Genomic DNA, 12,044 nt, shown 5'->3' with positions numbered 1-12,044 from the left:
GAAAATAGAAATGTGACAAGATTTGCCAAAATTTCTTAAAGAGACGAACATGCAAGAACCATTTCCAAAACTGGAATTCAAGCTTCAAATTGAATTTTTGATTTCAATAAACGCGAACGATTGAAAAACGGAACGAAATAGATGTGAGGGGAGGTGACGGCAACACCGTAAGTGTTGGCGTCAAGACGGTCGAAAGATGCGTGCATAGCATGGAGAAAACGCGCATGTAAAACTGCAGCGACATTTCTGCGCAACCTCCCACATTATTGTTTGTACATGTTGTGTTTGTGTCTTTGCAATTTGGGACTGATTTCACAGGAGCCTTGCTTTATTAAAATCAGACCAAAATATTGCTAAGTGAGCGGGAGGTAACTGTTTACTTCGCAGTTTACGCCTTACAATAAGTTTGCCTGAATTAATTATACTGCATCCCCTGGTTCATTTGAGTTTTGGAATAGTAATATTCTTCTTGAAGACCAGGCTTAAACAGCTCATAACGACCGTGCTGTGTAGATTTGCACATATCATTCGGCCAACACATTGATTATTATTTCTGCTCCCAAGCATTTCTTTTTCGACTTGTTCTTTCTGTTCAGCATCGCCAGATTTCAAGCCGAGGGGGACAACGTACGGGTCTGCAAATCATGGGATTAGCAACTATCAAGTGCCATAATAGGATAATTATGGCTCTTGCAAATATTGATTCACATAGTCAGAATGTGCACACCGAGCTATACAAAATCCCCACGTTTGGTGCTAATAGACCCAATATTAAGCGAGATAGAGCCATTTAAACACGTCAAAATTAACAAAGAAATGTCTGGGCCATCCGAACGCTTCATCCGGATGACCCAACATATCTTTGTAAATTTTGACGTATTTAAATGGCTGTATCTCAGTCAAAATTAGCCCGATTAACATCACACCTGAGCATTTTGTAAATCTCTGCGTGCTCTTTCTGACTATGTGGATCAATAGTTGCTAATCCCTTAATTTACAGACTCGTACCTAGTCCCCTTCGGCTTGAAATCAGGCAATAAAAGAAATGGCTGAATGTTCTTGATAGAACGGGCTGGCGAAATTGTCCTCGGTCACCCCTTTCTGTATTTATTTATTTTTTATTTATTTATTTATTTATTTATTTATTTATTTATTTATTTATTTATAACAACTTTATTTGCAAAAGTATACATCGCAAAAAGGGTGTTGCCAGGGAACAAGTGAATCCCTGAAGGTCTTCACAACCAAGGAAGTGAGAGAAATTGGTCCATAATTAGTCACAAGATTAGTATTATTAATTAGACGCAATAACAATACTAACCTGACACTTTCATCAATTTCATTTTCTTTAAAACAGGAACTACAATGCTTGATGCCATTAACAAGTTTGCACTAAGCTATTCAGTCTTGTGACTTTCTTGTGAGCTGTTGTAAGTCAGGTCTTCAAGAAGTATCTTGTTATTCGAAAACTCAAATGAACCAGGGGATGCATTGAAATTCAGGCAAACTCATTCTAAGGCACAAAATGCGAAGCTAATAGTTGCGTTCGCGTTCGCGTTCGCGTTCACAGTTAAAAAAAAACCCTTATCTACTGCTTACCTTAACAATGCAAGGCTCCTGTGAAATCAGACTAGTCTCTTGCCCCAACTTTCGCGCGGCCAGTTTGCGGAAAATCGTTTCGAGGCTCTATGCAGACTATCAACCTGTGGGACATCGATGCACCTGGCCACACACTGTACGTGAAGAGTAACGGGGAGACCCCCGTTGTTGTGATCTGTCCTCCTTCACGTACATGCATGGGTTGGGTGGGTGAGTGGAATCAATTCTTGGGTTGCACGTCACGCAAGTGAAAACATAAATCGCTTACCATTTACGAAATTGAGTCAAGAAATGGAAATGTTATCGAAGAGGAATAAATAAACAACGGCTCCAAGTGTCAGGGCTGTGGGATATTCCGTTCTTGAGTTGTTCGGCGAAATTGATTACTCAAATTTGAAGCACACCAACGAAGCACACCAACGTGGCGGCCGGAAACCTCTAGAAACATCTGGAATTTAGTTTGGCTGTCTTTAACACTTTCTGCTGTATAATGAGCTAGCAAACATTCGTATAGACACATCTCCGAGTATATTGGCTGTTTAGGCCACAAAAACACGAGGGAAATCGATGTTTTTTATGCAACTGGCATATTTTTCGAAAGCCGTCAACATGTCGAAGCACGGTACCGAGATGAAAAGATGCAAACAGATATATTTTTAAAACCTCTTGTAGCTGATTAAGATAAAAACTCAAAAGGCTTTTTAGTTTTGTATTTTATGTTTTTGTGACGTCACGTTCAACCTGATAGCCCCAGAGAAAGAATTGTAAACCACCATGAGACTGTATGATATAGGTGCTTTATAGAAATCATTGCTATTACCTACACTACCAAAACCGGTAAACAAGATATATCACTACTTCTATAGATCACTACAAGATGTATCACTACTTCTATAGACACTACAAGATGTATCACTACTTCTATAGATCTTTTCAATGCAACTATTTGGACAACAACTACGTCCAAGTTACAACGTTTTAGTATCTCTAAAGGAATGGAGTCGGAACCAGCAGCTTTTTCCTCCGTGCTGATCTTCTTTTTCAATATCACACATTCCTCCGCTGTAAAGGGTCCAGTTCTCAAATTTATCAGATTTACGGAGACTGGCTCATCCCCATCGTCAGATGTGGCAGATTCCTTGTCCAATGGCTGCTGGTGGAGGTGGTTAAACTGACGCTTAAGTATACTTCTTAATTATTAAGGAGGGTAACTGAATTTTAGATAATTTAAAAATAGAGGAACCGTAGCCAGGGTAAAACATATTAAAAATTGTAAAAACATTCACTGGCTATATATAGTTAAAACTTTCGAGCTTTCGGCTGTCAGGCTACAGCCTTCAATGGATATGAATGGAAAAAATGACAACTACAATATATACAGAAAAAAAGAACATATGAGGAATGTGAAGTCTTACGCAAGAGGCACCAACATCGCTAAACACGTACGCTTGATCCTCAAATCACTCTATTGGCTTTGAAAATTCCCAAGTGATTGGCAAGGGTTCTTCTCGTACCCGCAAGACACTAGAATCATGGCACACCGCTTCTATAGATCATGCAGATAACAATTCAAGGCCGCTCCCTAATCATTACTCTGTTCTTGTAAAAACGAACAATTAGTTTGTTTTGTTTTTGTTTTGTTTTTTTGACACCTTTATACATTTTTTTTTCCCGTTTTAATGTATTCTTTTTATAGTCTCACCTATTTTTGTATATATTTTAGTTGTCATTTTTTTCATTCATATCCATTGAAGGCTGTAGCCCGACAGCCGAAAGCTCGAAAGTTTTAACTATATGAAGCCAGTGAACGTTTTTACAATTTTCAATATTTTAGATAATATTCGGCAAAATTTGGCTTTGATCAGACGTCCGCGTTCTTTTTTGAAGGAAAAAAAAAACTAAACAGCCCTTCATTGGAGCAAATTGTAATGAATGGTCTCGTTTTACAAGTTTACCCAAAAACCTACAGATTCAGGTTCAAATTTGATACCTTTTCAGTCTTCAATCATTGCTTTTAGGACTTGCGATAAAGGAAGTAAGTTCCTCAAATGCATATTTTAAACTTGGATAAATAATCATCTCATTGAGTTTTAATTTCACTGAGTTTTCTTGATTGACACAGACTGAAAATTTATCTATGGCCAAACAATTTAAACAAACATGAACCATTTGAATCCTCGCATGGTAATAATAACAATAATAGTTAGAAAAACTGTTATCAATGCAGGTTTGTGATCCGTTCGAGTGTCATATCGATTCCATTCAACCATCACCAGAACCGAGTTATGGAAGAGGCATATAACGAGAAAACCGATGATGTTTAATTTTAAGGCAGTGGATTCAAACTTTGTGGAAATGTTTGCCTGTTTCGCGATAATCTTCAAAAATTGTTAATCATGAAAGGATTTGCATATGCAACTTTCCGCGTTGGATCATTAATAAACCGCCGGCCTATCACAAACTACTAGTCATGTTTTAATAAGCGACTGATGAGAATTAGTTAAGAATTCCCTGAAGTGAAGTTCGCTTATCAACTTGAAGAGCATCTGGGGTGCTGCATTTTTATTTGACAAAACTTCTGTTAGTTTTAAGTCGGCTGGCAGCCATCTGCTTTATCCTCTTACTGTTTTAGTCTACTGGTGAAAATACTAGTTTTCTTCGTTGCCTTTTCTTTCTTCCTCTTTGGACTGCGCGAAACTTTCTTCCTGGTCTGCTTTTGCTGGTAACTTATCTGCAAAATTCCGGCTTGACCATAACTTTGAGCCTCTTTTAGACGAAGTCGATCTCCTTTTGAAGGAGCTAAAGGAAATAGAGCTCTTTTTGCCGATAGAAGAGCTCTTACGAAATGTGCTCAAACTTAGTCCCTCTGTACTATCCGTAAAGCAATAATTGTTTTTGTCACATCGTATTAGCCGTGCAAGGTCTCGACGAAACTCCGAGTTAACCACCGAATAGATTATTGGATTTGCAGACGAGTTCACGACCATCAAGAGTTGGAAAAATCGGCGAAGCTGTCCTATGTACTTGAGGCTCGTGAGGGTCTTCGTTGCGTCTTTTGAGATGATTTCCAACAACGTCATAAAGACGTTAGGAGCCATGCAAATCGCAAAAATTACGACCACAGGGGTAAGCAATCGTAGAGCGCGACGATTGTGCCTAGTTCTGTAATCTACATCTTTTCGGGCAGTGTCTCTGGACCTTGCTTGTCTGTAACTATCGTTTCTACGAATATTATCTCGCAGTTTGTTTCGTATGCGAACATAAGTAGAAGTTATAATGGCGAGGGGAAAGAAATAAAATGCCAGATTGTTAGCAACATGGTACAACCTAAAGGAGATCAAGTTGGAGGGCCAGGTGGCTTCGCAAATCCAGAGTCCCATCTTCGGAAAGAGTTTCAGTTCCATGACCCAAAACTGTGGCATCACAATGATTATGAACGGCAGAAGCCATATAACAACCAGAATGCGCTTTGCTGCTTGCACGTTCATCCGCGGTTTCGTGCAATAAACGAGCATTCTGTAGCGGTAAAAGCCAATGGCGGTGATGCAGCAAATAGCAGCGCCAAAGAAAATGTCAAAGAAGGGTCGAATTACTTGACAGGCGATCTTACCAAACGGCCACGAGAAAGAGAGCTCTATGCTGACAACATGAAGAGGATAATAAATGACAAGAATCCCTAAGTCAGCCAAGGCGAGATTTAGAATAAAGTGATTGCCAGCGATCTTTAAGTTTCGTTTCTTCGATGTAATGACACATACGATGATGTTTCCGATAATCCCCACCAAGGCAACGAGGAGTTGCAAAGAAAGAACAACTATTGTTGTACTGTTAAAGCGATCCGAAGGTTTGACTCTGCTGAAAGAGGAGTTTGTAGAATTCTCATATGAGCCTGTGGAATTAGTGCTGTTTGTGGCCATAACTTTTTCTGCAAATCAACTCCAACTTGACAAGGAAATTTGCCTTGGTCATCTAAATATACTTTACGGGATATTTATCTTTGAATTGATCAGTTCCTCAATGTTATTCAAATTATGAGCCGACGCTTTTATAGCGCACAACCCAATATGGATTTACATAAGTTTGAATTAATAACTCCCATAGTAGTGCAAATCAATTGCCTCTCTTCTACTGTCTAATGCGATATGCCATATGCCATATGAAATTAAAGGATATATTATTTACCGTCGTGGTGTCAGTATCCTGTTAAGGTAGATAAAAAAGATGTCCTTCAAATAAAAGAAATTGGTAGAAAAAACTGCATTTTCTCGAAGGGGTCGGAAGTGATCCACAATAAAAGCAACAAAATAAATAATCAACTTCATTTAGAAGCGACTTCATGTCATAGACCACTTACATTTTGAGGAATATGCACATAAGCTACGCAAGCAGGTGGGAGATACCATATTTAGAACTAGATTTCAAAGCAAGAGGGAAGAATATAGTTTTCTCGAAATTGACGTTTCAATCAGTTTTTTAGCCAGAATTGTTTTGCCTTATTGAAATGAGTTTTGATTAAAGAAATGATTGAGACACAAAAAGAGAATTTCAAAAATAATTTACAATTTTCGAATGTTTCTTAAGATGACCAAAATAAATTATTCATGCAATTTATCCACGTTAAATGCGTCAGGAACATTGCGCGCTTTTCAAAGCCGGAAGTAATTCTATTTAAAATTGTAAAAAACGTCAACAGACAAGAAAAACTTGACATTTTCACAAACGTTTTCCTGGTGGCGCCTTTCCAACTGCTTTAATTATGCTTCAAAATGAGTACCTGGTGTAGAGGGACAGAGGACCTTACACGCAAAAGAAACCTACGCTTGCGTTTAATGCCATCATTAATTCAAAATTATGAAAACAACGTAAGTATGTCGTGGGTTTATTTACACGCAAATGACAATGATACCCATTTGGTAAAATAAGTACATGCTGCACACGTAGGCTAAGCAGTTATCTTGTCTTGTAAATTATCCTTCGGGTTCTCTAAGGAAGGAAGTTCATCATTATTCATTGTGCTAGATGCAAAGCCATAAATATAATTCTATTTTACTTTTTTTTTTTTACGGCGTTTCTGCAACTCGTTTTAGTCTTCTCTTTAACCATATGTGTTGTGGCTCAATTTTACCCTTAGTTTAACTTTTGCTCAGTGTTTCTTTAATCTTATTATCATAACATTATTTTACCAAGAACAATGGGAAGGTAAAACTTAAAACAAGTATAAATTTGAATCGCAACATATATATGTATATATATATATATATTTATACTGTCTGATGAGTGCGTGAGCACGATGAGTGTCGAAACGCGGAGTAACAGAGAATTTTGTGTCTTCGTTGTCTTCTTATTCAAAGCTCTACACTTAAAAGTGTATTGAGCACTGTTTAACGGCATTAGCCACTTTATTACACACACATATATATATATATATATATATATATATAGATATGCAAAAAAAAAATATATATATATATATATAAAGTGTGACTTGATTTTCTTAGAACAGTGCTCAATACATAGAAGTAGAGTGAAGCAGATATTGTGGAAGAAAAAAACAAATAAACTACACGTTCATCCCTCCAAGCCTGTTTCGTGGTCGCCTACTCATCACTGATGAGTGGGCGACCACGAAACAGGCTTGTAGGGATGAACTTGTAGTTTATTTGTTTTTTTTTTCTTCCAACATATATATATATATATATGTTCTTTGTTTGTTTGTTTTTGCCTATACGGTTACTTTTAAGGTTCCCCCGAACTTTTATGAGTTACCGCAACACGTTTGATACCGCTCTATGAAAAAGACCGTCTGTTGAGAGTTTTCACAGGTGTTCACGGCACTTGAAAGTGCGGAATCGTATGTAGAAAAACTCACGCCTGATTGCTAATTCCTTGAGCTATTCTACGGCTAACAATTAACTCCATTGGGGCTATCAATTTAAACGTTTTCGTACAGGAAGCGCAAGAGGTGATGGGACTGGAAGGAAATTTGGCCAAGGAAAGAATGATGGCAATAATTCCTCGCCGTTGGGCGGTACTGATTAAAAGAGTGGTTTCAATGAAAATTCTCGTCATTGTCTTTTCGCTAATAACACACTTGTCTCTGCTTTTTGCTATTCTTTGCTGCCACAAAACGTGGTAAAAAAGGAGATCTTAGTGATAAGAAAAGGCAAAGCTTGAAAAACTTCAAGAGAAGTTTTTTTCGTTGTTTCTTCAAAAAATTAACTTTACACCATAGCGTTGAGCCAAGATATTTCTTTATTGTTAAGATATTGTTCTAACCCCAGCTGAACGTTAAAGTAAAAGTAAATTTGAACAACTATTAATAGTGGTATTTAGCTGTCAACAAGATTATTAATTTGTAACTTCCTTTCGCTAGGGGTTCAGAGAAATAGGAAAAAATACTATCTTACAATTGCCGTCCTTCAACTAAAAACAATTCTAGTGTCTTCTTTTACCTTGGAAGTTATCTTTCATCTGCTAAATTTTAAACGGAAAATAGTTTTCCGAACAGGTGTTCGAGGAAAACATCCACTCGGACAAGCCTTTGCGCTGTCTTTTGGCAACACAATTCGATTCACCATTCAAAGCATTACCAAAGCAGTTAAAAAAAAGAAAGATTAATTGCGAACGTTTTGAAGTAAACTCTATTTTTTGTACTTTTACACAAGCCTCTCACTTGAAAACTTTAATTTTCACATATATAAAACACAAAACTATCCACAGTATTAACCACAAACATGTCAAATGGAAACACATGTCAAACAACATTAATAACATGAATAAGTTCAGCGTTGCTATAAAGACTCGCTCCAAATAATTGTTGAAACTTCTTGTGTATTATTCTCGCATGGATAGTTCTGTCATTGAGGATGTGTTCTATTAGTAACCAAATCTTATAGTTGACTTGAGTTTTCCATGTCACAGTAATATTTTAAACAATCGGTTTGGTAATGTTTTTCTTAGGAGCTGCATCAAACTATAGAGAGGCATTAGGATCAAAATTCACTTTCTAATAGGGACAGGCACAACAAAGACGTCCGCTTTGATATTGAGACTCGGCACAACGTATCGAGGACAGGCACAACGCATTGGGAACAGGCAAAACATATCGAGGATAGGCACAGCCCAATAGGGACAGGCACAACGTATCGAGGACAGGTACAGCGTTTCGAGGACAGGCACAGCTCAATAGAGACAGGCACAACGCATTGGGAACACGCACAACGTATCGAGGACAGGCACAACGTGTCGAGAACAGGCACAACGAACTCCTCTCAAGGCCCCCAAATTTGAAAGCACATTAAAAATGATCTTGATATTAGCAGGCAAGTCAGAACTTTAAAAAAAGCGACGAAAACTTTTCAGTTTATAAGACATGTTTCGATAGAAACTTCTGTCATCTTCAGTTGATTAATGTACAAAGCGTTAGAACTTGAATTTATATGTAAGAAAAAGTGCTAATTACGCTAGTAACAACGAAATGTACATAAAACGCGACAATGTGAGAATTAAAGATGAAACAACAACAATGATATTCAATGTAAGGAGAAATGTAGACTCGGAAATATCCGAGTCCCAGATGGGATTTGAACCCACGACCCTCCGTGATCTAGTCGGATGCTCTAACCACTGAGCTACTGGAGACTCTATGGTGAGCAAGGGTCACGAAAACGTCCCCTCAAAATAGAACTTCACCCTAGTAAAAGTCTTTTGCGATTATTCCATCTCGTTCACGTCGTACAATGTGGGCGAAGTATCCTAAAAATAAATTGGTACGAGCGGTTTCTGACTGAAAATAGAGAATGAAAGATTCTCTGTTGCATGCTCACGTTGTCGTCAAAACCTAAAATTTAGTGATTTCACGTCGTCGTCATGCAGAGAACCGCAAAAATATGAGCTAAAATCCGTGCTGCACGTGCAGCACGATTATTTATGCTCTTTTAACCAATGATATCATTGTTTTGTGGCGTTTTCGTCGACGTCGTCGTCGTAGATCTTAAGCTTCCTATTGACCCTTGCTCACCATAGAGTCTCCAGTAGCTCAGTGGTTAGAGCATCCGACTAGATCACGGAGGATCGTGGGTTCAAATCCCATCTGGGACTTGGATATTTTTCCGAGTCTACATTTCTCCTTACATTGAATATCAATTTGAGAATTAAAAGGATAATTTTTAGATTTACATGATTTAATTGTTGATTCAAAGAAGGTTGTCCTTTGAATATGAATAGCCTCTTTTATCTTAAGTTGAAAACTTGTACAGGCGTGATCTAAAATATGGAAACAGCCTACTGAACACAGGGCGCGACAATGTTCAGAATTCTGTAGGTGTTTGAAAATGTGAGAGGCCTTATCACTGACTAAATGCTTACGCACGCGTGAGCGTTATTAACTAATTATAATAACGCGTTATCAACTAATTATTTCAGTTTCACCTCGTCCTCTTACAAAGTGGGTCTCATCAGGACTCTTGTTGATAGGGCCTATAAGATTAACAACACCTGGTTGGGGCTACACGAGGACATAACTAAGCTTATGGAAATCCTAAAAAAGAATCTTTTCCCCGCCCATTTAATTGAAAGGGTTGTAAACCGCTACATTACTGGGACTTTAAGTAATCATTGTCCCCAGGGTTTCCTTCCAACTTCACCTATATTTTACTTTAAGCTACCTTACATAGGCCATTTTTCTGTCGCCACTCAGAAAAAGATTCGTCACTTTATCAAGCGCTATTGCAATGATTTGGATATCAAACTAGTTTTCTCCTCCTTTAAGATAGGCACTGCTTGTTTGGCGTGAAAGACCCTATCCCTGGCGGGCTTCATTCGCGTGTGGTTTATAAGTTTGCATTTGCAAGCTGTAATGCCTGTTATGTCGGCGAAACGACCCGACATTTTTCCACACGCGTGCGTGAGCATTTAGTCAGTGATAAGGCCTCTCACATTTTCAAACACCTACAGAATTCTGAACATTTTCGCGCCCTGTGTTCAGTAGACTGTTTCCATATTTTAGATCACGCCCCTACAAGTTTTCAACTTAAGATAAAAGAGGCTATTCATATTCAAGGGGAACAACCTTCTTTGAATCAACAATTACATCATGTAAATTTAAAACGATCCTTTTAGTTCTCACATTGTCACGTTTCATGTACATATCGCTGATACTAGCATAATTAGCACTTTTTCCTACTTATAAATTCAAATTCTAACGCTTTTGTACATTAATCAACTGAAGAGATGACAGAAGTTTCTGTCGAAACATGTCTTGTACATTAAACTTAAAAGTTTTGTCGTTTTCTTTAAAGTTCTGACATCAAAAATGGCGGTCACCACAATCAAATCGTTTCAGTGGTGTTTTTTGGCTCAACGGAGTAAAACTGTGACCATATTTTAGCCCTCTTGTTTAACAGTGTTGGTAGCCGAAGGGAATGAGCTATCTGGGTTGGAGTTTTACATCCTCGGAGACCCAGGGGCAGATCGCGGAGGCAAGGGGAAGTCTAAACGGAACAGCTGTTCTCGCCTTACTATGCCTTTCTTTGTCGCCGTTTTCTTTTGCCAGTTTAGACTTCCCCTTGCCTCCGCGATCTCCCCCTGGGTCTCTGGATGGGAGTTTTATAGCTCTCTTCAGTTCCACTGTACCGATAGGCCTTTTGCAACAAACGATCACATGGTACAAAATCCGCTATGCTGGAGGGCAAGCTCATTATTATTCCCCCCAATTACTGGTAATCCCCCACAATCTGGACATTAAAACAAAGAGACCTGAACCAGTCAAGCTTGACTTGCCTTTGTTTTAATGTCCCAGTGGGGGAATAATAATGAGCTTGCCCTCCAGCATGGCGGATTTTGTACCATGTGATCGTTCGTTGCAAAAGGCCTATTGTTTTCGAATAATTTCTGTGTTCTCTTCCTTAGTTCCGAGCAAATAAAATGTAGGCTAAAACCAATACCGGAATGATATTTAATATATTAAGGAACTATTGGGTCATTTCGGATCTATGTAGTCAAGGAATACTGTTAATCTTTGGGAAGGTTAAGCCTGTCGGATTTGTAATCTTCGGAGAATCGAGTCTACTAGACCCGAATAAAATAAAGTCTAGGGAATATTCGTGTACAAACAGTAAACGCGTTCCAGACTACAATGTGGTATTCCAATTTAGGAAATACTGAGAATCACCTCATAAATGGCTGTTTTTTCCTTGTAAAATGAAAACCACCCTGCTAGCAGAGCCTTTCTTTCAATGAGGAGCTTAACTTGGGTCAGGAATGTGGGTCCCCGCTGTTTAGGTAAAAAAAAATTACCAAAATCTCAGTGGGTGTTGTAACAAAAGGCAGAGCGAGAGACAAAGGGAGAGAGAGGTATTAATCTCGACACATTTGTTGGGCCGACTTCGTCATAAAGTTTTAATGACGACAAATAACTCAAATTACTTTAAATTAATTTTGAGTGA

General features: G+C 38.3%; 1 protein-coding gene and 1 non-coding gene across 2 annotated transcripts; both read right to left on the bottom strand.

The window, feature by feature from the left end:
- Window positions 1-2,355: 2,355 nt before the first annotated feature.
- Window positions 2,356-5,913, bottom strand: LOC137980256 (neuropeptide Y receptor type 2-like). Its single transcript, XM_068827659.1, has one exon. The coding sequence runs from the start codon at window positions 5,514-5,516 to the stop codon at window positions 4,248-4,250; it is 1,269 nt and encodes a 422-aa protein (XP_068683760.1). The 5' UTR covers window positions 5,517-5,913; the 3' UTR covers window positions 2,356-4,247.
- Window positions 5,914-9,167: 3,254 nt separating this feature from the next.
- Window positions 9,168-9,241, bottom strand: Trnas-aga (transfer RNA serine (anticodon AGA)). Its single transcript has one exon. It is a non-coding gene; the product is annotated as a tRNA-Ser (tRNA).
- Between the last annotated feature and the right edge of the window lie 2,803 nt (window positions 9,242-12,044).

Source organism: Montipora foliosa, chromosome 1, assembly GCF_036669935.1.
Source record: "Montipora foliosa isolate CH-2021 chromosome 1, ASM3666993v2, whole genome shotgun sequence".
NCBI lineage: Eukaryota > Metazoa > Cnidaria > Anthozoa > Scleractinia > Acroporidae > Montipora > Montipora foliosa.
This window is presented reverse-complemented; position numbering and strand designations above follow the sequence as displayed.